Below are 25,778 nucleotides of genomic sequence, written 5' to 3'. Positions count from 1 at the left end.
TACATGTTTCAAAATCATGTGCGTAATGCATTTAGTTAACATTTGCTTTTTCTCCCAGCACTCCTTTTCTCCCTGAACATCTCCATTCATGAGCTACAGCACTGCAGGCTTCCAATTCTTGTCTAGTTCATGCTGAATATAATTCCCATTAAATTATCACTGGTGAAGGGTGCTGTTTTGACCTCAGAGAGGCTGCAATGTAAGACAGTAGTAATGCAAGCTCCAGATTTCAACCTTAGCACCTCAGACTTTACAAGCACAGATGCTGCTGAATTCAGAACAAAATTGTGCTGATTGTATGATGTACAGCCTCCTTGGTGATGCTCCCAACAGAAACATGGGTCGTTTAGCCATGAGGGCGTGCACTAGATGATGATCCCTCCCCAGAACAGTCTAGGGCACTAACACACCGCACGCAAAGCCCCTTCTGCAACCTCGCACTTGATCTGTATTTAACTATTATAGAATGCTTTGGGCTGAAAGGGATCTTCAAGCTCACCCAGTTCCAACCCTCTGCCATGGGCAAGGACACCTTCCACTAGAGCAGCTTGCTCAACTGTGAGTTGCTTTTGCCTTTCATTGGTAAGCTGTGATGTTCAGAGGCAGATTTTCAGCATTTCCTGGGAAAACAAGCAGTTACGTATTTTACAAGCTGTTTCTGCAAGTCAATATATTAATCAATGCACAGATGTATAAAGAATATCAAAGTATTCTAATTTAAATAAGAGTTCTCTGAACTAAGGGGCTTTGCTGATATTTGCTTTTCTCTCCCATTATGGGCAGCATATGCTGTTCCATTTGAGAAATACAATAACTCATGCTGATTCAGACATCACCAGCATGGCTGGTTCAGAGATATTAATTCCAGACCATCTGATTTTCTGCCATCTCCACAGAGCTCATGTCACAAACGCCAGCTGCCTTCCTCTCCCATCGCCTGTGTTGCCAGTTCTGTCAGCAGTGCGACACCAGCTCAAAGACCTCATCACCACCATTAGCCCAGTACAGCCATTACCCACAAGGAAACATCCTACAGGAATCAGGGTGTGTTGGCTTCACATGGAGAACAAGTTAGACTAGGGAATAACTGCAATTGCCCCTGAAAAACCCAACAAAGGTTTAACAAAAGGCCAACCTTGCTGAGCTCTGTTCCTAGCTCTGTCACCAACACATCTTGGTCAGACCAGAGCATCCCTCTGTTCCTCAGTTTCCCTGGTTTTAAGGGCAATGTTCTCCCACACCTGAGAAACGTATCACCACCATCAGGAGCACGTTTTGAGGCAGTTATCAGGATGACAAAACACTGCCTTGCTGCAAAGAGAAAGAAAAATAACAGCACTAGGATACATTAGTACAGGAGCAAAACCCCTATGTTGAAAACTAAGTAATAGTGGTAACAGTGAAGTCCTTTTTTTGCCATTTCTTTTCCCTGTCTTAAATAAAACAAACAAAATAATGGTGATAAGATCTGTTTCCTTAATCCAATGGATGATCTTTGAGAATATGCTTCCAACACTAACAGCAGAGAACAGGCAAGGAAGAAAACCAGGGAGGAAAAGAGCCTGCAACTGATGCTCGGTGTCGGGAACAGGGCTGCTGTTCTTCTCCCAATTCCATGACGACACAAGACTCCTGGGAATCAGATGAGGGAGGGGAAGATGGGTCAGAAGAGAGAAATCCATATGGGAAAGTGATTTAAAGCAAACACAGAGACAATAAATTACATAAGGAAAAGGAGGAAAAACACAGGGAGGAAAGAGGAGAGATAAAAGAGTCAGAAGGAAGACTCAAGGAAAGCCTACCAGACCCCAGGAGGTGATCAGCAAAGAACAGAGTGGTTTTCTTCTCTAACACAGCAAATGTTTTGCTTTCATGAGCTGGTATCATATCTCTTAGATGCTGCTTCACCAGGCCAGTTCCAGATGCTTCTCAGTTTCACTTCACCCTCACTCCCTCTTTGTGAGAACAACCGCTCGCTCCTTGTTTGTGTACCACTAGGATGGATATTAAACAGAACAGTATCAATAATTCCTGGAAAATATGCACCAACATATGACTGACTAAGCACACAAACACACAGCCTGCTTACCCTCTGTTCCCACAGCACTTCCAACACCGCTTGGCTGAAGCCACCAACCTGGTGGCCACCCTTGGTCTGCCAGCAGGGGATAACCACCTTCCCACAGTAAAAAGAAGATGAGAACTGCGGAGAGCATGGGGTTACCCACAGCACACGTTTGTAAGGGAGGAGGGAGCCAGCAACTGTGTGGAGCAGGAAGAAGGGAAAGACGGGGGAATCAAGGACACCAGATAGTAGAGAAAGAACTGAGACTATGATGGTGATAAGAGAGGGTGGAGAGATTGGACAGGAAAGTTCCACACTTACATCACCCAGCAAAACAGAAACCCAGTCAGTGTGTTTTGAATAAGTGCTCTTTTTGACACTGAAAAAATAGAAAATGAAAAAAAAAAAAAAGAAAAGAAGAGAAAGGTTGAAAGAGACAGAGGCCAAAGTGGGGTTTGGAGTATAGCAAAACCAACCAAACCAAACATGGCCCCTTCCCCTGGCCAATTCCTCTGACGTTAAGTAAGGCTTTGCATTTTTATTTCTCTTGTATCCAAAGCAAGAAAGCACAGCAAAATACAGGATGGTAAAGCAAGGACCATGGAAAGGTCCAGGCTGCAAGGGAGGGATGCCGAAGACTGAAATCAGAGCCTGAGCCAGAGTCAGCCAAGGTCAATGGTATTTTATCGTGCTCTTGAACAGGTTTAGGATCAAATCCATGCTGCTTGCAGAAATCTTACATCATTAATCCAGCCCCATTCTCACCAATGGATAACCTGACTTGAATCTATATTTGTTCACAGCTCTATGATACATACTGTGTTCTCACTCGGTGCTGACAACCTCACGGGTGCTGAACAGTGCTCGGCTACGTGAATTGCTCTGGTCACTATGCACAATGGCAGCAGAAAGCAAAATTCTGGGATAAGATCATAAACATATAGATATTCACTCCTGATCTCTTTTAAATTCACCTTTTTGAGTTCTGCTCTGCTCATGTTCAGAGTAAAAGTACTTTGACTTCATGGATGGCTTTGGGGAGAGTAAACTTTATAATAGGCACTAACATCAAATCAAAGCAGTTTACAAGATCTGCTGCCACTTGTGTCAGGATATGTGGGGAAATAAACAAGCTGCTCTTCCTTGATCAGTGGAGTTTAAATGCTCTATTGATCTGGGAAAAAATCAAAGGTGCTTTGGAAATTGTGAGTGTGTGTGCATGCATGCTCACACCGGAGAAAATGAAGGGAAAGGTAGGGACGAGCAGAATTAGCAGAACAACAATCAAGCATTTCTTCTCCACAGAAAGCTGAAATGGAACTAAGAATCACACCCAGATGAACCTGGTCTAGTGAAAAGTGTCCCTGCTTGTGGCAGGGATTGGAACTGGATGAGCTTTGAGGTCCCTTCCAACACAAACCAGTCTGGGATCCCATGAATCTATGTCAGCTACTGCAAGGGGGGTGCAATGCCCACGGAGCAATGGAAAGATAAGGTCAGAAGGAAGGAAAACCTTCATTTTTAGAAATCTCATTTTGGGGAAAATAAACACCCAAAAAGGACAGCCCAGGCAATTGCTCTGTGCCCAGAACATCACATGAAGCACATGCCCAGAACCTAGGAAGTAGAAAAGATACTTTGCATGTTTGAAATAGAAAGTGTAATCTATCCTGATCATGTAAAGATGGTATCAGAGGAAACATTTGGTAGTATTGACAGAGGAGGTTAAAGATGAAAAAGACAATATTAAACCTGCTGATGTAGTTGAGAGAAAACTGTAAAGGGTTTTGATCAAACACGACTTTTCTGATGCATTTTCTGAAGAGCCTAGAATACAAGATTTGAAGAAGTAAAAACGTAATAAAGTGAACGTGTTTGTTCTTACTGTGTCGGGATGTAGGAGCTGCCACCCAGGCAGAGAAGGGTGGGAAATGTTTGATACAATATTTTTCTCAGCAAAAAGGGGAATTAATCCAAACAGACTATCTCCGGGAAATATTCTAACTCACAATTCCAATGCAAGTTTCATAACTGTCAAAACACCTGATTCTTTTTGCACTTTCTGAAAAGAAGAAAGCTGATATCTTCTACTAGCAAATGTTTTTCTTTCCCATACTTAACACTTTTGTAAGCCAACACTTTGGATTTGAGGTACTTAAGATGTTGTCAATCTGCCCTTCTCCCTTCCTGTCTTACATTATAGTGGTGACTCTTAGTCTTAGCTAAAGACCTTTGGTTTATAATAGAGCACTGGGAAATTTTCTGTGGCCTGTGCTATATCACAATCTACAAAGTGGATATTCTGTGAATGTTTGGACTAATTATCTGCTGTTATATCCCTAACACTGCAGGGAACGGAATTTGGCAACCCAGGTGGTCCCTTCTCTGCTTCTGCTCCTATAATTTCTATCAGGGAAAGGAAAAGAGGAGCTGAAAAAAAAAAAAAACAACAGCTAAAATTGGAAGCAAAACTCTTACACGGGAACATTTCAGCTGACCCCAGCCACCAAAGGGTTTACTTTTGTTTTTTTCAATATGCCTTTTTGTAAAAAAGCCACTATATTCTGGCTCTGGCCAGCATAAGCAATGGAAATCCAAGGCACTCGGTTACTCCAGGGACTTGAGAGCCCCTAAATCCCATTGGTCCTGCTGCACTTTTGTCTTAAAGCTGCTCAGGCAGACACTGGGGCTGCACCTCTCTTGTACGTCCTGATGGAGCCAGACCCAAGCTCCAAAGAAGGCGTTTCTCCACCCATTAGCATGCCCCAGTGACCCAGGTGTGCATCACTGTGCAAGGTAGCTGGCCAAGGATCTCTGCCACCCATGGCAAAGGTTAATGAATACATTAAACTAATGGAGCAGCATCAGCAGACTCCTGGGTCCTGTTCTTCATGACGAAGGTGAGTGGTACCTGTCATGGGCCAGGAGGGTCTGGGCCAGGATTCCCTCCCAGCTGCCACAATGCTCTTCTAGGATTTGGGATTTAAGCACAGTCCCATGTGGCTGGGACTGATGATGGGCACCTCTGCCTCTGCTCAGTGCAACCACAGCCTCAGGATCCCCTTGGACACCTACAGCACTCCAGGTGGGAGGTGATGTGGAGACCCAGGCAGCAGCTTCAACCTGATGTGTTAACTTTCAGGCACCTGCAGCACTGACCAAGTCAGTCTCTCTGCAATGGCGTAGCGTGCAAAGGCTCTCCAAGGGCTTCTTCTTGCCCTCACTACCGCAGCTCAGCTTGTGCTTCTCCAGACATCTCCATGAATCCCTAGGGAGAGCCCCGCTCCTGCTCACTTTCCAAACACCATCCCCTCAGCTTGCTTTATGCCTCGCACGAGTTTTTCTAACTGAAACAGGCTGGCTTGAAATAAATCAGGCCCAAATGAAGCTTGGAGAGGCAAGCTCAGCCTGGGACACATCTCTGTGCCTACAGAAGACAACCATACATCATTTAGGAATCTAAATGTACCATTCTTCATGCACACAGTCATATTTCCCTCTTTCATTACCATCTTAATAATTACAGCAGTCTACATGTAAGTGCTATAAGAAAAACAAAACCAAACACAGCTTTCTTCTAACTGTGCTGTTCTGCCTCTTATGTGTCAGAAGAATGAGACTGGTTAAAATCGGATATCTGATGGAAAGAAAAAGTTCTCTTTCTTTTCCGGTTTCTGACTCTTGTCCTGGCTTCTGGAGCCTGAAGGAAATGTGCTGTTTCAAATGCAAATATTCAGTGAATGACAAGCTATGCCATGTTTTTATCGTAGCGTATTAGTCCAGCCTCATTCAGATCTATAGTCCTGAAGTAGGCACTCATTTGACCCCGTCTACAGGGAAGCCAAAACCACAGTGGTACCTGCAGCCTTCAGCCGTGGTGTGTTGGAGGCTTGTCACCCTGAAGGAACAGCTGGGCAGGTGTTCAAGTTCCTGTCACTTTGGTCCATGCACTGCACCCATCATGCCCATCACCCTGCTAATGCCAGCACTAATTGCATGACAGAAGTACAAGCTTTACATTGACTTACTTATTAGTCCTTCATTCTAATACTTCACTACAGATCAAACCAAGGAAATTCAGGCTATAAAAACCACCAGGCTGTTGGAGATGAGAAATGCTGCATTGTCTATCTACCTGTTATTTTAATGCCAGTGAAACTCAGAGTAAACTCTCCACAGAAAACAACCTCAAGTTCCCAACAGACCCGCTACAAGGATCAGCTCTGGGGACAGGACCCAGCTCACTGATTTTCCTGAAGGGTATTAAATCAATACAAGACTCCCAAACTTCATAAGGGAACCAAATTAACTCCCCAAAAGCAAACATATATTCTTATACCCTGTGGAAGGAACAGACCTACACAGTCTCCATTACATATCTCTATAGCTGCCCAGTTATGGGACCTGGCACAGATGTTTCTCAGACCCTGATACACTTTCAGTGAGCTCCACTGTGTTGATTTTAGCCTTTCTTTCCCTCTGAATTTTGCTGCAGTTTTATGTTCATCAAGGACTGAAGTTGGGAAAACACAGGCGCTCCCTTGCATATGAAGCTTTATTAAGTTGGGATCATCATCTCTGTTGGCAGGCACAGGAATAGAGAGACAGAGGAGAATGAAAATGAGAAGGGGAAAAAAAAAGCCCAACCAAAACATAAACAGCTTTCACTCTTCAGGGCAGACACGCCTTCTTACTCCAGATCATTCATCCCGCTCCTCAGCTCCCAGCCAGTAAAGAGTCAACATCTCATTCCTATGAAAACATGAGCTCTCCCGCCCCTGAGCCGTATAGCAGCAAACGCACTGACAGGGACTCGGAGGATCCTGTTTCTTAGGATGGAGTTGCATTTCCCCAGTAGAACTGAAATCTCTTTGCTTACAACAGAAGCAAGGTCAACGGTGCTTTGAAGCCTCTTATTTTGCACGGCGTGTGTGTTACCTAACGGAGCACAGTCCAGCCCTTAACTCCTTCCTCCACAACCACAGCCGCGTTCAAAGGCTCTGCAGAGGGGAAAGCGCGCAAACGCGCATGATTAATACCATGTGCACATGTGTGTGTTTACAAGAGGGATGTACTGTGCTGGGTGGTAGGTACGCACATCCAAGGAGTGTTTGTCCAAGAACTATGTGGCCCGGGGAGGGAGGAGAATACACACAGAGCAGGGAGAGCAGCACCGGCGGAGCGCAGCGCGGACACGAACATGCTGCCGAGCTTTTGCGTAACGCGGATCAATGGGTCAGACTTCCAGTTTCCCAACAGCTTTCCCTGACAAATGCCAGAACAGATAGCAGGGAAGTCAAGCAGGGCAGCAATAACATCACTGCCAACCGGCGTGAAAATTGGCAGAGCCTGGCACAGAGGGCTGCCTATCATCAGAGCCGGGGCATGGCCCGGCACGATGACGAACCCACTTAACAGTGCTGTAAAATTAGCCATTTATGAAAACAAATTGAATACTGCAGCAGAGGGTGACGTAAGGAGAGTTGGCTCCAGACAGAAACTCCTGTAGCCTGGATTAGCAGAAGAGCTCCGTTATATCAGGGCTCAGGCGTAGGAGCTGATAACAACTTGGGTCCTACAGGAAATTTTGAACAGACACAACAGGCTTTCCCCTATAGCACGTGGGGCTCCTCTACAACGTGCAGTGCCAGAAATGGGGGTGGAAGGGAAGCAGTTGACACAGGCAGAAGGTTGGGGGCAGAAAGCAGATGAAGATACAAGGAGGACTCTGAAAAAGGGGTGTCTTAAAGGCAGCTCTGCCCTCTCCCTCAGGGCTGCACAGTTATAGTTCCCCACTCTGCAACAGGGATGGAAACTGGGGAGAAACTCACTTCTGGCACTGGCAGCAAATTTGACCCAGTCCCTACCCCCTGCCAAACACCCAGAAGGGCTCTTGCTTCCAGTGAGGTCCTACAGATGCAACTTCAACAGCAGAACCAGGCTCCGGAGCCCGTCACATCCCAAAACAGTGAAAATGAGAAAGCCAAGAGTTTTGGCAGCCAGAACCCTTGATTTCCTCATTGAGGGAAGCGTAATCTCTCCCTAAGCTTGCTGCAGGTCTGGGAGGCTGTGGTGTGCGGAGGATACTCCGAGTGAGTTCCTCTTGGAGCTCTTCCAGGTGTTTACACACAGAGCCAAACCTGGCTCCTCTTCAAGAGTGCCTGTGAGGGGGGCAGGGGCAGCTTGGAAATCAAATAGAATCCCAAAGTCCTCCCGGGCTGAGCTGCAGGCTCCGCCGTGCAAAACTGGGGCATTTCTTTTCATTTTTCACAGTGGAATGTTATTTCCATGCATAAAATGGGTCAAGTGTTTTATACAGGCAACAACCCAGCCTCCCCCATCCAATTAAAGTATTTTACTACAAATGATCTTTGTGTGTGTGTGTTTGTCTAGGCTCCCTATTGTGTGAATTAAGAGATACTTGCACCAAAGACAGACATGGGGTCTTAGGTGTTGGATTAAACACATTAAGAATCACACTGGCTATGTCTCGCCACAGATGAGATCCGTGTAAACCCAAATTCTGCCTTTCCTAACTTGAAAGGGAAGCACTTGGAGCCCTGGGGCTTGAGATTGGGAAGCAGAAGAGTGGAGTATGAGAAAACCAGGGGAAATAAAGCAAGTGATAAGCTATTTCACCTATGAAATCACTCATCTGCCTGTCCTACTGAAGGGACCAGCCCATGCCCGGCACCCCCTGCCCACCCCAGCAGCCCCACACACCCTGTGTCCCCCTCCTCACAGCAAGCCCGGCAGCTGGGATTGAGGAAGCGAAGGGAAAGCGCTGCCGAGTTCATCTCAGTTTGTGTTTTCCTTAGGACAAAGCAACTTTCCAGTGAGAGGACAGTCGCATGGGACGGGGATGGGGTGATGGGATGGCAGGAGGAGGGTGGCATGGGACAGAGACAGGGCAGCCAGTACCACAGCACAAGCATCCACTGGCTTCTGGTAGGAAGTGACTCCAGTTAAAGGGAAAGGGGAAATCCTCCCTGTCTCTTTAAGGAATCCTAGGACATGGAAACTTTGTACTCTCAGGGAATCTCCTTGCCAAAAGAACTGTAAAACATGTCTTTCTCCCCCCCCCCCATTCCTTTCTCTTTCTGACTTTTTTCTTCTATGGGCATTTCCATTTTCTATGACTTCCTTCACTGCAAAGATGGATGTGGCAACGTTTATAAGGGTTGGTAACCCCCAAAAAAGTATCCGATTTCAGGACAACTTTGCTGCACTTTATCACTAAAGCGGAGAGGAGACGGGAGGGGGGGAAAGGACCCAACTTCATGATGGGCTCATAAAACTGAAATAAGAAAAGTGCAATATTCCTCATGATTGCTCAGCTCAGCCAGCCCAGGCTGGTAGCTGCTTTGAGTACTAAATGATTTTATAGGGCTATTTGACCTTACAATCATTTGTGTTACACTTGCCATTTCTAAGGAGAGACAAAAACACCGCACACATCCTCTCGCTGCAGTGCTGGTCCCAGCCCTCCCTGAGTGTCCTGGGCTTGGGAACTTTATAAACTCATTTGATTCAGTGTAGGTTTCACAATAGCCAAAAGTTCCTTTACAGCTTTCTGGAAACCACACGCTAACATTGCCTCCGAAAGGGCAACAGGGAAGTACACTAAAAAGCTAATAAAACTAAGGAAATCATATAGGGACCTTAGATATTCATTTCTCTGCAGCCACACACCAGACACACACGTTTCTTTCCATACACACCACACAAGCTACTTTCAAACGCTCTGGTTTAGTTTTCCAACGTGAAAATCAGGTAAAAACCCACCGTAAGAGCGCTCTCACCCATCCGCGTCTTATTCCATACACACAGAGTAAAGGAACTACCCAGGATACTGCCATTTCCCTATGCAAAAGTTTACATAACTTTTCCTGCCAGCACAGACTTCCAGACACTTTGCAGAGCTCCAGTGTTCCACCGAAGACACAGATACCCAACGCAGCCGAGCGTGTCCGCACAGGCATTCCCATCCCTCTGCGTGTGTGTGTCCGAGGCACATCCAAACGCACACAACACACACACTGCACACACACACAGACACACACGCACGCCTACAGCTGGCTGCTCCGGTTCCCCAAACCTACAAGGGATGCTGCAGCCACAGGCACGACCAACTCCCTACCTGCAATGACAGCCGGAGATCTCTGTCCTCCTTCGGCTTTCAGCCACACTTGCAAAGTGAAGGCATCTCGGGGCAGCTCAATATCTGCTTTCAACCGCAGCTGATCACCTTGCCCACTGAAATAGAGCGCCCTGCTCGGGGTGAGGGACTCCTCGGCGTCCTTCACCTCCCGCTGTTGCCTCCTGCGGGGGCCATGCCCGGGCTCCAGCCCGGCCGGGGAGCGCCTGCCCCGGGCTAACCTGGTGGCACAGGTGCCCGGGGCAGTGTGGTGGGGCGGGCGGCTCTGCCTGGTGTCCCTCCGCGCCCTGCGGGAGCGCTCGTCCATCCCACATTCGGGTCCACTCGCTAGGGCTGTACAGAGAAGCGCAAGAGGCAGCAGCAAACTCCAGAGCTGCATTTCCAATCTTCCCCCCCCTTCTCCCCTGCAAATCCTCCCGATCTGCCAGCTTTGGGCTCCTCCTTGCCTTGACTTTCTTCTCTTGTTCACCCTTCTTGGTATTTGCTCTTTTTATAACCCTTCTCAGTTGCTTTTTCTTTTCTTTTTTCTTTTTTTTTTTTTTTTTCTTCTTTCTTTCTTTCTCTTTTTCCTGCTTATAGATTTTTTCTTTTTTTTTTCCCTTTTTTTTTTACTCTCAAAACAAATGCAAATATAATAAATCAAAACTCCTTCTTGCTTGAAATGTATTCCTCTCTTCTTCCTTCTCTATCTCTCTTCTCCTCTATTCCTCCACAGCTGGAATTCCTCTCTCTTCTTTTCTCTGCTGGATTTTCTTCCCTTTATTTTTTTTTCCCTTCCTTCTTAAAAAAAAAAAAATACAAAACACACCAAAAAACCCCCCACAACCCCCCACAACCCCCCACACACTCACTCACACACACACAACCCAAAACAACCCCCAACACAACCCCCCCAGCTTCCTCCAAGACTCAGCCCCACTGATTGCCCTCCCCCCAAAAGATGCTCTAATCTATTTATTTTTTTGGCCTCCTTTATAACATAAGGCACAGCCCCCTCCTTCCCCCCCCCCCCCCCCCCCCCCCCCCTTCTTCTCCACAAAATGAAAGAAAAGAGAAAAAAGCCCCTCAGAAGATGAGTAAACAAGAATATGCTAATCTACTCTAGGGTGCTCCACCTTCCCAATTGAATGATTCCCATTAAAACTGCAGGGATCATGACTAATCAATCAGCTTGAAGGAGCAGATAGCTCCAGAGGTTCAAACACTTTTGCTGTTTGCTTTTTCCCCCCCTTTCTTTTCCTCTTGTTTCCCCTATCACTTCCCTCCCACCACCCCTTTATTTATCTTTTAAAGAAGACAATCAAGATGAATGGATCAATGTGACAGGAATCCTGCACCCCGCTTCCCACCAGCTCCCCAGCTTTCTTGCTCAGTCCAGTCCAAAACACACATTCCTATTTTTTTCTTTCTTGGCAAAAGAGAGAGCTATTTCTCCTCTCAGACTCCCCGTTGCACTTTGCTGGTAAACCTTATGCTCCTCTGCAGCACATAAAGAGTCTTGAAACTTGAGTCTCAGATATTTTTTTAATTGCCCGCTTGCTTTCTTTCTCCCCTTTATTTTTTTCACTCTTTCTCTCTTTTTTTTTTTTTCCTATATCTTTCTTTCGCTCTTTTAGGATTTTCCTAAAGTTATGCAATCAGCCGGGCTCCCCCTTTTGTGGTCCCCCTCAGTGCAGTTGTGTGCAGCTAATCCAAATGTTGCATCAAAAAGGTCCCCATCGAACCATCAGGAGCTAAAAGGAGAGTGAAGCTTTTTTGAAGAGCATTTTGCCTTCCAGAAGCTGGAGCCACGGAGCAGGATTTGGCTTTTGAATGCTCCAGAGACTCCTGGATTTAGGTTGGGTTTGTGTTTTTGTTTTTGTTATTTTTTTAACCATAATAAAAAAATAAATCATTAAATTTATTGGTGGCTTGAGTCAAAAAAATCCTCTCTCAATATTGCTAATGTTTCACAGCCTAAGGAATTCAGCTCCTCGGGTTTCCTTGGCTGAGCTGGAGCCACAGGTAAGGTTCTGCTGCTTGCTGCTTTGGAGATCTCTGGTTCTGAGCTGGGACGGTTCTTTCTTTTCCTCCTTTCTTTTTTTTTCTAATACATTTTTTTTTCCCTCTTGAAAGGTCTCAAAGGCTCCCCCTGATGGCAACAAAAAGGATTTTTCCCAGTACTTAGTGAGTGGAAATGACTTAGCAGTAGCATGCTCTGAATTCACGGGCCACGGGACACTTAGAAGTCCAGAAGAACCAAGTCAAGTCGCACCAAATCCATTCACAGACCCAGCAACCCACATCATGCTCTTCTTCCATCTCAAAAGTAACAACTGGTACATCTTGCTTTCCTATAAACTCTATATAAACAGCAATCATACAAGCCACTTTCCCTGGGACTGTAATCTTCCTGCTTTTGCAGATTACCCTTTTAAGATGAGCTATTTATGACTGTTCACACTTAAAATATACATGATAAAATTAATGAAAGTAATTTTTTCAGTGAGAGAAAATTAATAGGACAAGGGGGGATGGTTTTAACCTGCCAGAGGGGAGATTGAGATGAGCTCTTAGGCAGAAGCTCTTCCCTGTGAGGGTGCTGAGGCGCTGGCACAGGGTGCCCAGAGAAGCTGTGGCTGCCCCATCCCTGGCAGTGTTCAAGGCCAGGTTGGACACAGGGGCTTGGAGCAAGCTGCTCTAGTGGAAGGTGTCCCTGCCCGTGGCAGGGGGTTGGAACTGAATGAGCTTTAAGGTCCTTTCCAACACAAATCAGTGTGTGAGTCTATGAAGGAGCTGCTGCATGTTTGCAAGGCTTCCAAGAGGTGTTTTTTTTCAGTTTTATACTAATTTACGAACACCCAAGAATGTACAAGTGGCATTTTCAGAGATGTTTGGTATATCCATAACATCCCACCAGAAACCAACAGGACCGACAGCTGAGCAGCCCCTCTCCAAGCACACATACCTCCCCTCCACAACAGCTCCACTTACACGACAAAATACTGGCAACATCGACACAGTTTAGAGTAGGAGACCTCAAAGCAATTAAGCCTCTCAACAACCAAGAGGAAATTGTTAGTTAGGAAACAAACTCCGCGGTACAACCTCCCATAAACGTCCTGAAGAACTCAGAGGGATGCAAAAAGGATGCTCCTGCGTACGTGCCTGCTTGGGAGGAACAAGTTAAGATCATAGATGAAGTACTGCACTTTGCTCTTCCAATTCAACACATCAAGGACAGTGTAAATCAAACAACAACTCCGGAAGTTTAAAGTGAATCTATTCAAATAAGAGCTAAAGCAGGATGAGACCAACTGCTGGGGAGTGCTTCTCCACTCAGCAACTCCTCCAAAGTCCTAAGGAATGTCACCCACATCGAGTCTGGACTGGCAGGCATTTCAACTAAAATAATGCAGGTTCCAGTTTTCCCAGTAGCAAAAGCTAATCGTGTGAAATCACAACCCTTCTTCAGGACATTCTGACTTGGAGGAAATCATTAAGAAAAGGACTGAAACATTTCCATTTGATGGCACCGTACCATTTCATTTTGAGCAGATTTGACCTTCTGTCTCTTCTTAAGATATTACTGGAAAAAGGAGCTCCACTGTGACCAAAATGCAACACTTCAATGCATCAGACTGCAACTCTAGTAACAAGTTCTGGGGTGTTCTTGTTACAAAGGAAAAGCCCAAAGCACAGCTTCTCATACAGCACAGAGCATGAAAAGCTGGAATTCACCTCTAGTGCACAAATTACATGTTCAATCACTTTTATTTCTAAGACATAACAAAAACGTAAAGAAAATGCAATAACTGATACATACACTCTTGAATCCTGAGTGGTAAAGAGCAGAGAGTGGAAGAGATGGGATTTTAGGAACAGGGAGTAAATCTGCAATTCCTTAAGTCCATGGGTCAAATCTAACTTCCCTGACAACAGCTGAAATTCTACCCTGCACAGATGGACACTTATTCTCTGCTTAAGCCAGTACTTAAGTGATGTACGGGCCTTCTGGCAGAGGGGTTTCTACCCAAGGAGAATAATCCTACTGTTGAACTTGAGTGGAGTATTCTCCTAAGTAAAGGGAGCAGGATATTGTCCTGCATCTAGAGTCATTTTCACAAGAAAAAGGGAAAAAACACCAAACCCTAGATACACATATAGAGACAAGAATTAAAATAGATATTTATGATATGATGCCAAAAAAACAGCGTTGAGCTACATGCTGCATACAGTCATTGTAACTAGAAATACTCAGCAGGAATCTTAGCTGAAGCTGCCAATAACTCCCAGGTTCAGGACTAGAGCTGAGTGAATAAATCATAGCAAATAATGGTTTTGTTGAATTTTGACTCTTTTTTTCCCCTCTTATTAGCAAGGAGGCTGCAAAACCTCTCAAATATGTTTGAAATTATATTCCCATTTCTTCCTCATATTTAGCATTTCTCTAAGGCCAATTAGCACACAATTTGCTGGAATGTACACATTCTCACATTTGTTCTGTGTTCATTAGGCAAGGAAGTCACACAACATTCTTTTGGGCTCCCTGGAGGTCGGGTTTAATCGCTCATGATATAGTAAAGTTCCTAATTTTGCATACAAGGGGAGATTCTCCACTGCTTGAAACTCTCCTTGCGAAAAGCAGCCTTGGCTCTTCAGCTTACTCACATGAAGGTCAATCAAAAACAATGTTTCTTGAAAGTCAAGCTGAAAACTCTGCCAGTTACAGCTGAATCGAGGCCCTACTATTTTGGGCAAGTATTTGTACATATTTGTCTTCACTGAGCACCACTCCATCAATCACAGCAGAGATTTGCATGGCTCTTACCCCTCACCAATACCCCAATCAAGTCTCCCTGAACTTGGCTTGGGTTGAGGATGGAAACGCAATCCAAGAGCTACTCTGCTCAGAATCAGACAGGGCCCAGACACCAGATTTTAAGGCAACGTGTTGGATTCGGAGAATATTTTATGCAATCAACAGTGGTATGATAGGAATCACGCTGCCTCCACAGAATAGCGAGGAATGAAACCCAAAGAGCCGAGGATAGCTTCAAAGAAAAAGCGATTCGGGCGTTCTGGGTTGTGAATCCCACCATGTCCAATTTCACTTAGGGACTGACAGAGCCACTCGCTTGGTGTCACAACCAAGACAGGGGCTGCACTAGGTGGAACTTGGCTTCAGCTCCTCGTAAGCCCAAGTAAATGCCGAAATGCCAATAACTCAAACCCCAACAATCCAAACATGCCAAACATGTTGTGCCTTGGAAAGGATTTAACAGAAGACCTCATTTGGACTCAGTGTAAATTCCCCAGTTTTTCACATATTTTCTCTATCTGCCCTTTCTCCACCCGTTTAAAAAAGGACAAATGATTCAAAGCCTGTGTGCTGCCTTTACTGTCACACTCCACACTAAGAACAACCCTGATTTTAAGGGTCTTTTATAACTATTCCCTGCATACTCATAATCCCATACAACTGCACTAACTTGACCAGAATTCCGATCACCAGCACTGTGTTGCCTTTATGAGTGGATAAGAGACTCTTCTACTGCTGGTTCTCCCATTGTCCCACGCATAAACCACACACTCCGGCAATCTACATCAATAAACCAGCTTCATGTCAGTTTGAAATACAGCATTTAAGCCAGAAAAGTTTACTGAACAATTAGCAAGTGCAATAAATGACAAGCAAGACTAAACACATAATTGATGACTTCATGAAGGTATCAGGAATTTTATAAGGTAATTTGCAGTCAGTGGCTGTAAATTCCTCTTTAAACCTGGCATGCCACTCTCTTTTGCCCTGCAGAGAGCTGTTTTTCCTAACAATACTGATGCCTGTTTGCCTGGAATTCAGTTACTTTATCCTTCAAATTTCCCTCATGAAATATCGTATTTCCAGAAAAGTTACATATTCTTTGTATTATTTTTTTTTTTCCATCACATTCTTGAAATACGTTCTTGGGGATGGGGTAATAATCTCTACACCGTTGCAGTGAGAGCAAAAAGAGCCAGTAGATGATGTAAGTGATGGGGCACATTCTGCCTCTTCAATTAAACCATGTAAATGCCGATTGATTTGGTGGGGCTGTTTTAATTTGGGCTGTATACCCAATAATGGGTGTTCAGGATGGTCTGCCTGGATTAAATGCTTCTTGGGCATGAAGAGAAGAACCACCATATACTTCATCTACTTGATGCTCTGTGGCCACTCCAGGGTCATATCCCTGTGACCCAAGGGGCATATGTGAGGATGCACAGGGCTTATGTGAGCAACCCAAGGAGGTCCCATGGGGCAACTGTGGGGCCAAACGCTCTGCCTCTCACCTCTGCAGGGCCACATGTGCTACAGGAGAGCACCACACAGGAGAAGGAGGCAGGTTCCTGAATCAGCAGACTGATGGGGGCAGCAAACTCACAGCCTAAAGCAAAGGATCCTGAGAGGAGGAAGGACATCCTGGGTCTCAGCAAGTGCCCACAGCACCATACCCAGATAGACCCACATCACTCAGATAACTGAGGAGCATCCCTGAGTGTCCTTGGCAGGAGTGAGCTCCCAGTACCCTCCCCAGGGCCTCCAGGCACTGCCTCTATACCAAAAGCCCTGCCTGAAGCCCATTGACCCTCTTGCATAGGTTTAAAATCCCTACAAGAACACAAAACCTCTTTGCCTCACTTTCCCCTTTCCTTTGAGGAGGTTAAAATAATGCTTGCTTTAAAAGTCCGTTCACCCAGAGATTTGAGATGCTCCAATGAAACCACGATGGTGAAACCCAGAACTGCAGAACACTGGTTTTAATGCTTCTGCACTGTTTGCCCAAGGAGGAAAGAGGGGACATGAAGTGATGCTCTTGGAAAAAACAGGTAAAACCCAGGAAAGTGCACAGGGAGATCCCTTGATTTTCCAGAGTGCAAGATGTGTGATGTGGTTGCCAAACCAGCTCACCCAAATACACCCTCCGGTACTTCAGGGTCTAATACTAATGAAAGGGAAGTGGATCTGTCTGGGAGGGAAAGGGGAGCAAGACATGCAGTCAACTGACTAGGAAGGGAAATATTCCTTATGATCTGCACCTCCTACTGATTTGCAGTTACTGGTAGTTGGTTCATGACCTGCAGGAGAACAACGGGGCCATTGCTTTACTCACCCCTGAGAACTTTCAGTTTGTTTGGGCTGCAGTCTGGAACCCAAGAGCTGCATCCATGACAGAACCCACAAGCTCACCCTGACATCCACTGAGGCCACCTCAAATCCATCACCGGGATGCGCAGGAGCACTCAGGCTCCCAAAACAGCCAAGACCAAATCAGGAGGGTGACAGGGAAAGAAGACAAGACTCTCTCACTGAACCAAAACTTATCCAACAGCACCAGAGAATCATATAACTCAAAGAGAGCAAAGATGGGGACTTGCTTATTACAGAGGGTTCCCCTGCCCTTGTAACCGTACAGTACCTTAGCAGATACATTCCACCCAGAGGCATATAGTCACAACACAAAACACACCCCTGCAATTGTTGTTCATTAGTCACCACTCCACAGCCCAGCCTCAGCCCAGAGGTCAAGGACTGGGTGAGCTCGGGAGCCTGAACTACCCTCTTAGACCTACTAATGTTTTCCCCACAAGATAAATAGCATGCATGGGTGCAAAGAGGGGAGGGGGACTGCATATGGGGCCTCTGCTAGCTGGGTACCTGTTCAGAAGATACATGGGAGGTCATCAGTCTTCCAGTGCTCTGCTCTGACATTTTCCTCTAGTCATACATCACTTTTAAAACATTAAAGAGAGGTCATTATCTGCTGTCCTGGAGGAGGAGCACAGCAGAAGCAGCTACAGCCCCATGCACCAGGGTGGGCTCCCTTGGGGAGGGTGGCATCAGCCACCAATAGAGAGGTAGGTCCAGGAGGTGGGCATGGAGAAAACAGCTCTGCTCCCTCAGCTCCCCCAGTGTGCAGTCAGGGAAGGGAAAGCCAGAAGGGAAGTCTGGTGCTGGCACATATGTATGGGGAGAGACAAGCAGCAGGACTCAGCCAGATGGAAATACACGGCTTGGGAATAGTCTAGAAAACTCAAACATATCAGACCATGTTTTGGTATTCACGGGCATCATCTACAAGAAAGTTTAGCAAACCCAAATGTTTTCCCTAAACTAAATATCTGTTTCAATGCCAGCACCAACAGGATTAACAACAGAAACCTGTCGTGTCTTGCTATTGAAGACGATCATCAAGGAAACGACGAACAAATTGATCAAGAGAAAGATGCTGCGTGTCGTTCTGCAGCAAGAAAGCCAAAAGACAGGATTCGGAGGAAAAGCTTCTCTGTGCATTTGAGAGCGATTCCCAGTGAAATGGGATTTCCCCTTTCTGCTTTCATTTGAATGGCATTTGAAAAACACAGCTGCAGAGCCCCATGCACACAAGGTATGGAGCCAAGTGGGGCTCCATACAGGAGCCGTCACAGCCTTCAGCAGCAGATCTGAGTTTAGCAGTTTATCCTGACAGCATGCAGGGTCTTTGGCTCAAATGCTCCCAGGCCTCAGCAGGTACCTGATCCTCATCTCTTCTTGGGTCCTTGGGGTCACCCATACATCAGCAGTCAAAGGCTAAGTCCTGCCCCAGACTACATCAGTACAAACATGAGACCAGTATTGGAACAAAACTCTGCCAAACTGCAGATTGTAGCTTAAACCTGGAGTTCAGACTTGGCATTGCAGAGCAAGGTGAGCTCCTGCCTACCTGGACGATGTATCCAGTCAGGTGCTTAGCTCAGAATCTGAAAGAATCTCATAACTTTACCTGTCATCCCCTTGCACCTGAAGCAAGCACTCCTGAGCCCTCCCTTCCTGATCCCAGCCGTGCTGCCAAGCTTCCCCATCCTCACAGCAGCCTCATCTCCCTGTGCCCAGCAGTCCTCTGCCCCCAGAATCCACAGATATTAATTGATTTGTCAAAGGAAAGTTCAGGCAAGGATGTATTAAATCAAAACATTCCACTCATACCTCCCAGGCTTCTCAGTGCAACTGAGATTCCTCAAAAACAGCAAAAAAGAAACAAAACAAGACAAAACAAAACAGAGAAGGAAAGAACAGAAAGAGTGGAAAATAGAAACCAGACAGATAAAAAGCAGAAGGAAAAAGAAAACCGACGCAAAACACAATGAAATTGGAGGACAGCCCTCACTAAAAGCTGCAGGTTGGGGTTTTTTTTGGCTTTCTGTGGTATGTCACTGAGTGAAATAAATATAATATAGCAAGCATTAGAGGAAACAACTGCCATATGTGAGGGTAGTGGCAGCATGTGCTTCCCCCGCCACCCCCTATTGCTTTCGTCTGCACTAAAGCTGCATTTAAACTAGTGAAATCCATCTCTATCTGTCGTAATGTGTAAATACATTTTCAGCCAAGACCCACCACTGGCTATAGCTGTATGGCAACTCTCAATTGAAATGTCTAAGCAGGGTTTTGACTTTATCCCCAGCTCGTTGTTAATGCATTTAACAGGGTTTTCTAAACTTCCCTTTGCTCTTTGAGGTGATACCCTGTTCTCCAGTGATAGGTAGCAGATCCCTGTGATGCAGTACAGCTCGCTATCGAGTGTCAGACCCTGTTTGCCCACGAGCATCGAGAAACAGAAAACATCATATGGACAGCTAGAAAAGCTGCAGAGAATTGGATCTGAGAAAACTATAACCTTGTTTGTATTGGAGTATTTTTCATGCATGCTCGCTTGAAAACTGCTTGCTGTTGCAGGAGTACATCTGTGCACGGAATTGGACACACTAACTGAACTGGACTGCTGAAATGGCAGCTCGGATCCACTGCTAAGGCAGGTAATTAAACCAATGAATACGGGATTGACCTGGTTAAGAATCTCAGCAAAATAGAAAATTCCTCAGGAGGCAAAAAAACCTGGAATTGAAGTATCAAAATTTATCCTGTAGCAAAAAATAGCCTCCTTTCATTCCTTTGCCACCGATGCTTTAAAAAAGGACGAGGAGAAAGAAAAGCGCACCAAATAATACATGAAAACATTCTCCAAAACTAAATAGGCACAGAAGCACAAAGCCCTGTGTATGTTCAATGCTATTTTTGGAAAACATTTAAACCTAAGGGCTTCAAAATTAATTCTCTAAAGGACATTTCTATAGCACAATACAAATCTCCTTAAATTTTAGAGTTCACAATATTTATACAGGAAGGTTCCCTTTGCTATTAAAAGCAATAGGACCTGCCCAGAAAGGTTAGCGACTCTTTCTAGGATACCAAACTCTTTTCAATTCAGTTCACCACTAAAACAACACTGGAGTGATTTTAACGTGATCAGATTTGAGTTGTTGTCAGAATAGTTTGCTAAATGATGAAAAATAGAGAGGCTTTTTGTTCACAACAAATGAAATCACCTTTGTTAGGAGCATTCACAATATTTCAGGCCTTCAAATGCCATGTGCTCCAAAACAGTGCATGTTTTGTGGCAAATAACAGATTGCCAGCTTTTAGTAGGAAAAGGTGTATGTGGAATTTAGAGCAATGACTTAATGGGGAGCACAGACAGCTCTCGCTAAAGGTGAGTGGAGTGATGAGCCCCATGGTATAGGTTGAGGCAAATAACCAGAAATGAAGAGCTATATAGGTATGTTGGAGCCCACCTTTCCAATTGCATCAGTGGAAGTGAAGGATTTAAATGGGAGTTGATGTTTACATGTTCCACTGCTAAGTTTCTACCGGGTTGCAGTGATAACTGTTCTTTTTTCAACCTTGTCAGGTATAGACGAGGTTATCAAGTTGATCTGATCCCTTCTGATTGCCTTCTCTGATGTGATTTGGTGGAGAACATCATGACTTAAACAAGGAGATTTAGGTTAAGCTCCGGGGATATTTGAGTTAAACTCGAACAGAGGAAGTTCAGGTTAGAATTAAGGAAGAAGTTCTTCTTTGTGAGGGTGCTGAGGCGCTGGCACAGGGTGCCCAGAGAAGCTGTGGCTGCCCCATCTCTGGCAGTGTTCAAGGCCAGGTTGGACACAGGGGCTTGGAGCAAGCTGCTCTAGTGGAAGGGGTCCCTGCCTGTGGCAGGGGTTGGAGCTGGGTGAGCTTTAAGGTCCCTTCCAACCCAAACCAGTCTGGATTCTATGAGCCTTCATTCCTGAAAACCTCACCTAGAACCCACCCAAAGGTACCAGAGGGACCAGGACAGAGATGCAGGAGACAAAAACACGTACTGACATTCACTGCCCAGGTTCAAGCCTCCATCTTTCCTATGTCTATCATCTTTTGCCCACACTAAATTCACCAAGACTGCCATCAGAAAAATGCAACTGAAAAATGAGAAAGATTGTCAGGCTCAAGAACCAGTACTTTAAACCGCATTCTATATTGGGTTTGTGTTACCTCATTCCACTAACTTACTTCTACTAAGGCTGATTATAACAATGGCATGAAATTTAAAAAGAGGGGAAGGGGGGGAAGGATAGGGATGAAAAAAAAGGAAGAAAAACACTCTCTGTTTGTTTAGATTGGGTCACAATTTGAATTTAGGTTTCATTTTTCTCTTAATTTTGTGCAAAGATTGGCCTTAAGAAGAAACACATTTCTGGAATTGGGAACCTACAGCATGGTACCGCTTTCAGGACACCATGCCAAAGTGTCTCTTTAATTATTTTTTAGATGAATTTTCCTTGTTCTGAGCTAATGGGGAACAGACCATGTCACAAAAATATTCCACATCCAGATTTATTCAGCAGAGAAGAGCTTTTTTCCTATGAGTTTTTAAGGGGTTTAAAAACTATAGGCAAAGAGTCCTCAGACTCAAAGTCTACAGTCTGTGGGCATCCAGGTCAGGTTCACTGAGCCACACTAAGCCAAGGACTTCCAGTTTCAGCTGCAGTGTAAGATTAAACTCAGGATGCTCATGAGGCAACAGACCCATTTGCTTTCCTCCGTTCCCTCACTGCCTGCACACTCCAGAGTAAAACCCTACAAGAGCTTCCAGAAACTACAGGTACAGCTTCCACAACTCTTCAAAATGCACAAAATAAACCTGCTTGAACGGTTAAGATGGTTTTGATGTTTAAGTTTACCAAATGCATGAGAAGTAACAGATGCCCCTAAGTCACCTGCAGCCAGATAAGCCATAAGAAACCCTAGAGCAAGCCATTTGTGGTGCGGAGGTCCATGGCAGGAGTCGCTATGGGAAGCCAGCTGAGAAGCTTGGCTCTAGGAAGCTCTCAGCCCTTTCAGGTTCAGCCTTACTCTTCAGGAGCTACTGAAGAACAAGGTGTTGGCCTTGGGGCACTTCAGGTAAGAGAGATGGCTGATACTGGGGTAGGAGGCTGATGCTGGGGAGAAGGTGGCCACCCAATACAATGCCTCAGCCACGTGGGTGGGATCCTCTTCCTGAAGGAAATCCCCCTTTTCTCTATGAAAACTCTTTCCCCTTCGGGCTGCTGAAGCCAGACCTGCTTTTCGTTCCCAGTAATCACTTTCCCAATATTTCAAAGGCATTATGTAACTGAAGCAGTGTAAAGTTATTGCTACCGACATTGTCAATAAATCATTAACATTTCTTAACAGGAAGAGCACAAGCGTTCGTGTCACGGCTGTCTCATTCACTTTCAAATCAAAGCTTTCAAATTAAATATTCATTTCAGATTAAAATATTAATGCAGACCCACTGTTTCTGTAATATTAATTTCTTATGGCATTTCCAGGCAAATGCATATATTATAAACTTCATCTCCCACAGGAGGTCCCTCAGCTTTCCCTTTCCCTCTTCCAGCATTATCCTGATACCAGGGCCAGGAAGGGACTTGGAGGGAAGGAGGGGCTGCCTGATGAAGGGGAAGCAAGGTAGATAATTTCACTTCAAGTGTACCCCATTCCTCCCCTCCTACACAATCTCCCCACCCTTAGAATCAGGAATATCGAAAGCTGCCATTATATCTCCCGCCTACAGAATGACTCATTCATCCATTCAGCAATTCCTGTTGGAAAAACAGTGAATGCCTCTGTCACCAGAGCCCATTACAGAAATTAAACTTTGCAAATCATCAGGGAGGGGCAAGATTTAAAGTCTTTCAAGGCGCACTCCTGGTCTCTCCAGTCTCTGTAAGAGCAGAATTGATTTGACAATGAGCTTTTACAGCCTTAATGTCTACAGCAGGCAGCACGCACATACCCGGGTGGGAAGCAGGTCAGAGGAGTGGAGCACTTCTCTCCTGGATATCTCCTTGGTTTTTAGTGGTTCATCTCAGGCAATAAGGCACTGAATGGAAATCCACAGTGGCATCTCTACTGCTGTACCACAGCTCAACATTTAAGGCTCGCACGAAGTATCTTACATGTCCGCTTATCCATCTGGCTGCTGTTGGATGCCCCCACATAAGGCTCCCAGCAGGCACGGAGCCAGGGAACCTGCAGCACTGTAAGGAAAGCTTCAGGCCTTCCAGGGTTTCACTTTGTAGGAAAGTCTGGTTGGGAGGATCCAAAGGAAAAGCTATCATTATCCATTGACAACTGGTCAAGATATAACCCCATTCAGAAAGGTTGATTTTCTGCACAGTTGGGTTGGGGTACAGTTAACTTTCTTCAGAGCCACTGGTTAGCTTCAATTACTGCTGAGCAGCACTTACACTAAGTCAAGACCTTTTCTGCTCCTCACCCCCCATTAGTGAGTAGACTCGGGGTGTATAAGGGATTCAGAGGGGACACAGCCGGGACAGCTGATCCCAACTGATCCAAGGGATATTCCAGACAGTGTAACAATTTGCTCAGTGTATAGAGCTGGGGAAGAAGAAGGAAGGGGATGTCGGGAGTGATAGTGTTTGTCTTCCCAAGTCACCATTACATGTGATGGAGCCCTGGTGTCCTGGGGATGGCTGAGCACCTGCCTGACTATGGGAAGTGGTGAACTGATTCCTTGGTTTGCTTTGCTTGCACGTGTGGATTTTCCTTTGCCTATTAAACTGCCTTTACCCCACCGCACAAGTTTTCTCACTGTTCCCTTCTGATTCTCTCCCCACCCCACTAGAGGGGCAGTAAGCAGCTCTGTGGGGCTCAGTTGCCAGCTGGGGTTAAACCACAACAACAGTTCACTGTAATTACTTCTGTTGCTTGTAGCTTCCTTATCCCTCCTCCAGAGACCATTAATTCTATGCTGCTCTTCTTCAGAGTGAGGAATAAATGCTTTTTGGCCTTAAGGCTCTTTGATACTTTCACTATTTCCTTCTCCAGTCATGAGACATCCTGTTTTCTGTTTGGGGATTTGTTTGTTTGGGGGGGGTGTACGTTGGGTTTTTAAGCCAAGTATTTCATCTGCATAAAATTAATTCACTGGCATTCTTCAGGGGAAGGGAAATTCTTTCTTGTCTCAATTTGCCAATGGCTCCAGACCTCCTTATCTCTACATCTCCTAAAGGCCTGGGAGGTCTTTGAGACAGGGATAACATTATCAAGGCTTAACAATGAGGTTCTAACAGGGAGTGGGCACAGGTTGCAACTGAAATACTCTGGTGCTGGATTTCAGGCTGGTTGGTGGAGGCTGACTTTAAAATGATGTTGTGAGATTCATTCCTTAACAGGAAAAGCAGGAGGTGACACCTCTTTATGCCCTTCTAATCCTGCTACATGCCAAGCCTTTGTGTCTGGGTATTCATGGCCTGAGGGCTCAATGGGATTATGAAAGCTACTTTCTCAGTTTACTCTGAATACAAGAGCATCTGTTAGCTCCAATGGGCTCTTGCCTTTCTTTGAGGTCTGCCAGGGCAGAGCATGTAGCAGAAGCCATATTCACTTCGGATTAAAACCATTAAGGCCTATCTTTGACAGGGCTAACTGGGGACTCATCACTGAGAGAGGAGTTTAGACACTTGGACTACCTGAGGCTGTTCCTGCTTAGCAATCTTGCTTTCTATGCAAATCCCAAACACAGACCATCTTTGGAAAGAGTGCTCTTGTGCAGAAACTAGTAGCATGAGCAGTGAACATAACATTGGAACTGTGTTTCCTTGAATTCCCAGAAATCACGTATCAGGGTCCAACCAGCACTCCAGGAGCAGCACAGAAACCCGGCGGTCTCACCAAGCTCTCACCCAGCCACCATCCCTCCCTCCTCTCTCAGCAGCCACCTCCCGTTAAGTCCATCACTCTTCCCTCCTGCCAAAACCTTTTCCTCTCAACGTAACCTTCACCTCCCCTCTCCTTTCCCTTTCCATAATTGCCTCCTTCCCCTCTCATACTGTCCAACTCCTCCACATTCATTTTCTTTCTCCCATTACTCTCATTTTCCATTCTCTCCCCTCACCCTTCCCACTTGTAAATGGTACCTGTCCTTCTTTATATACCACTTCGCCCTTTCTCCCTCCAAAGCAGCATCCAGCTCCTGGAAGCATTCATTGCCTATTTTTCCTCCTCCCTGCAAAGTACATCCTGACTTTCCGCTTCCCCCCCCCCCCCTTTCTTTTCAAAAGGATATGACATAAAAATAAACTATATTCTTGTTTGAAAGTCCCTGTGACCATTAAACCACCACACTCAGCGGTAAGTTTTTACAGCTCATCATAAAGCCTCCTGCAGTC

General features: G+C 45.5%; 1 protein-coding gene across 2 annotated transcripts in view; it reads right to left on the bottom strand.

Annotated features, from left to right (window-relative positions):
• Positions 1-25,778, bottom strand: part of PAPPA (pappalysin 1) — a 365,133-nt gene that overhangs the window by 170,636 nt on the left and 168,719 nt on the right. Inside the window, exon 1 of one of the 2 annotated variants that reach the window (XM_057405882.1) lies at positions 10,206-10,783. The exons of the other annotated variant lie outside the window; for it this stretch is intronic. Within the exon in view, the coding sequence (XP_057261865.1) occupies positions 10,206-10,602 (397 nt within the window). The 5' untranslated portion in view covers positions 10,603-10,783. Of the gene's footprint in view, positions 1-10,205; positions 10,784-25,778 lie in introns of those variants that run through there. 2 annotated transcript variants of the gene reach the window in all.

This window comes from Pezoporus wallicus, unplaced genomic scaffold (genome assembly GCF_028554395.1).
Source record: "Pezoporus wallicus isolate ANWC-B61680 ecotype Strahan unplaced genomic scaffold, APGP_CSIRO_Pwel_v1 contig_4684, whole genome shotgun sequence".
Taxonomy (NCBI): domain Eukaryota; kingdom Metazoa; phylum Chordata; class Aves; order Psittaciformes; family Psittacidae; genus Pezoporus; species Pezoporus wallicus.
Note: the sequence above shows the minus strand (reverse complement) of the source record. Positions and strands in the feature narration are given on the sequence as shown.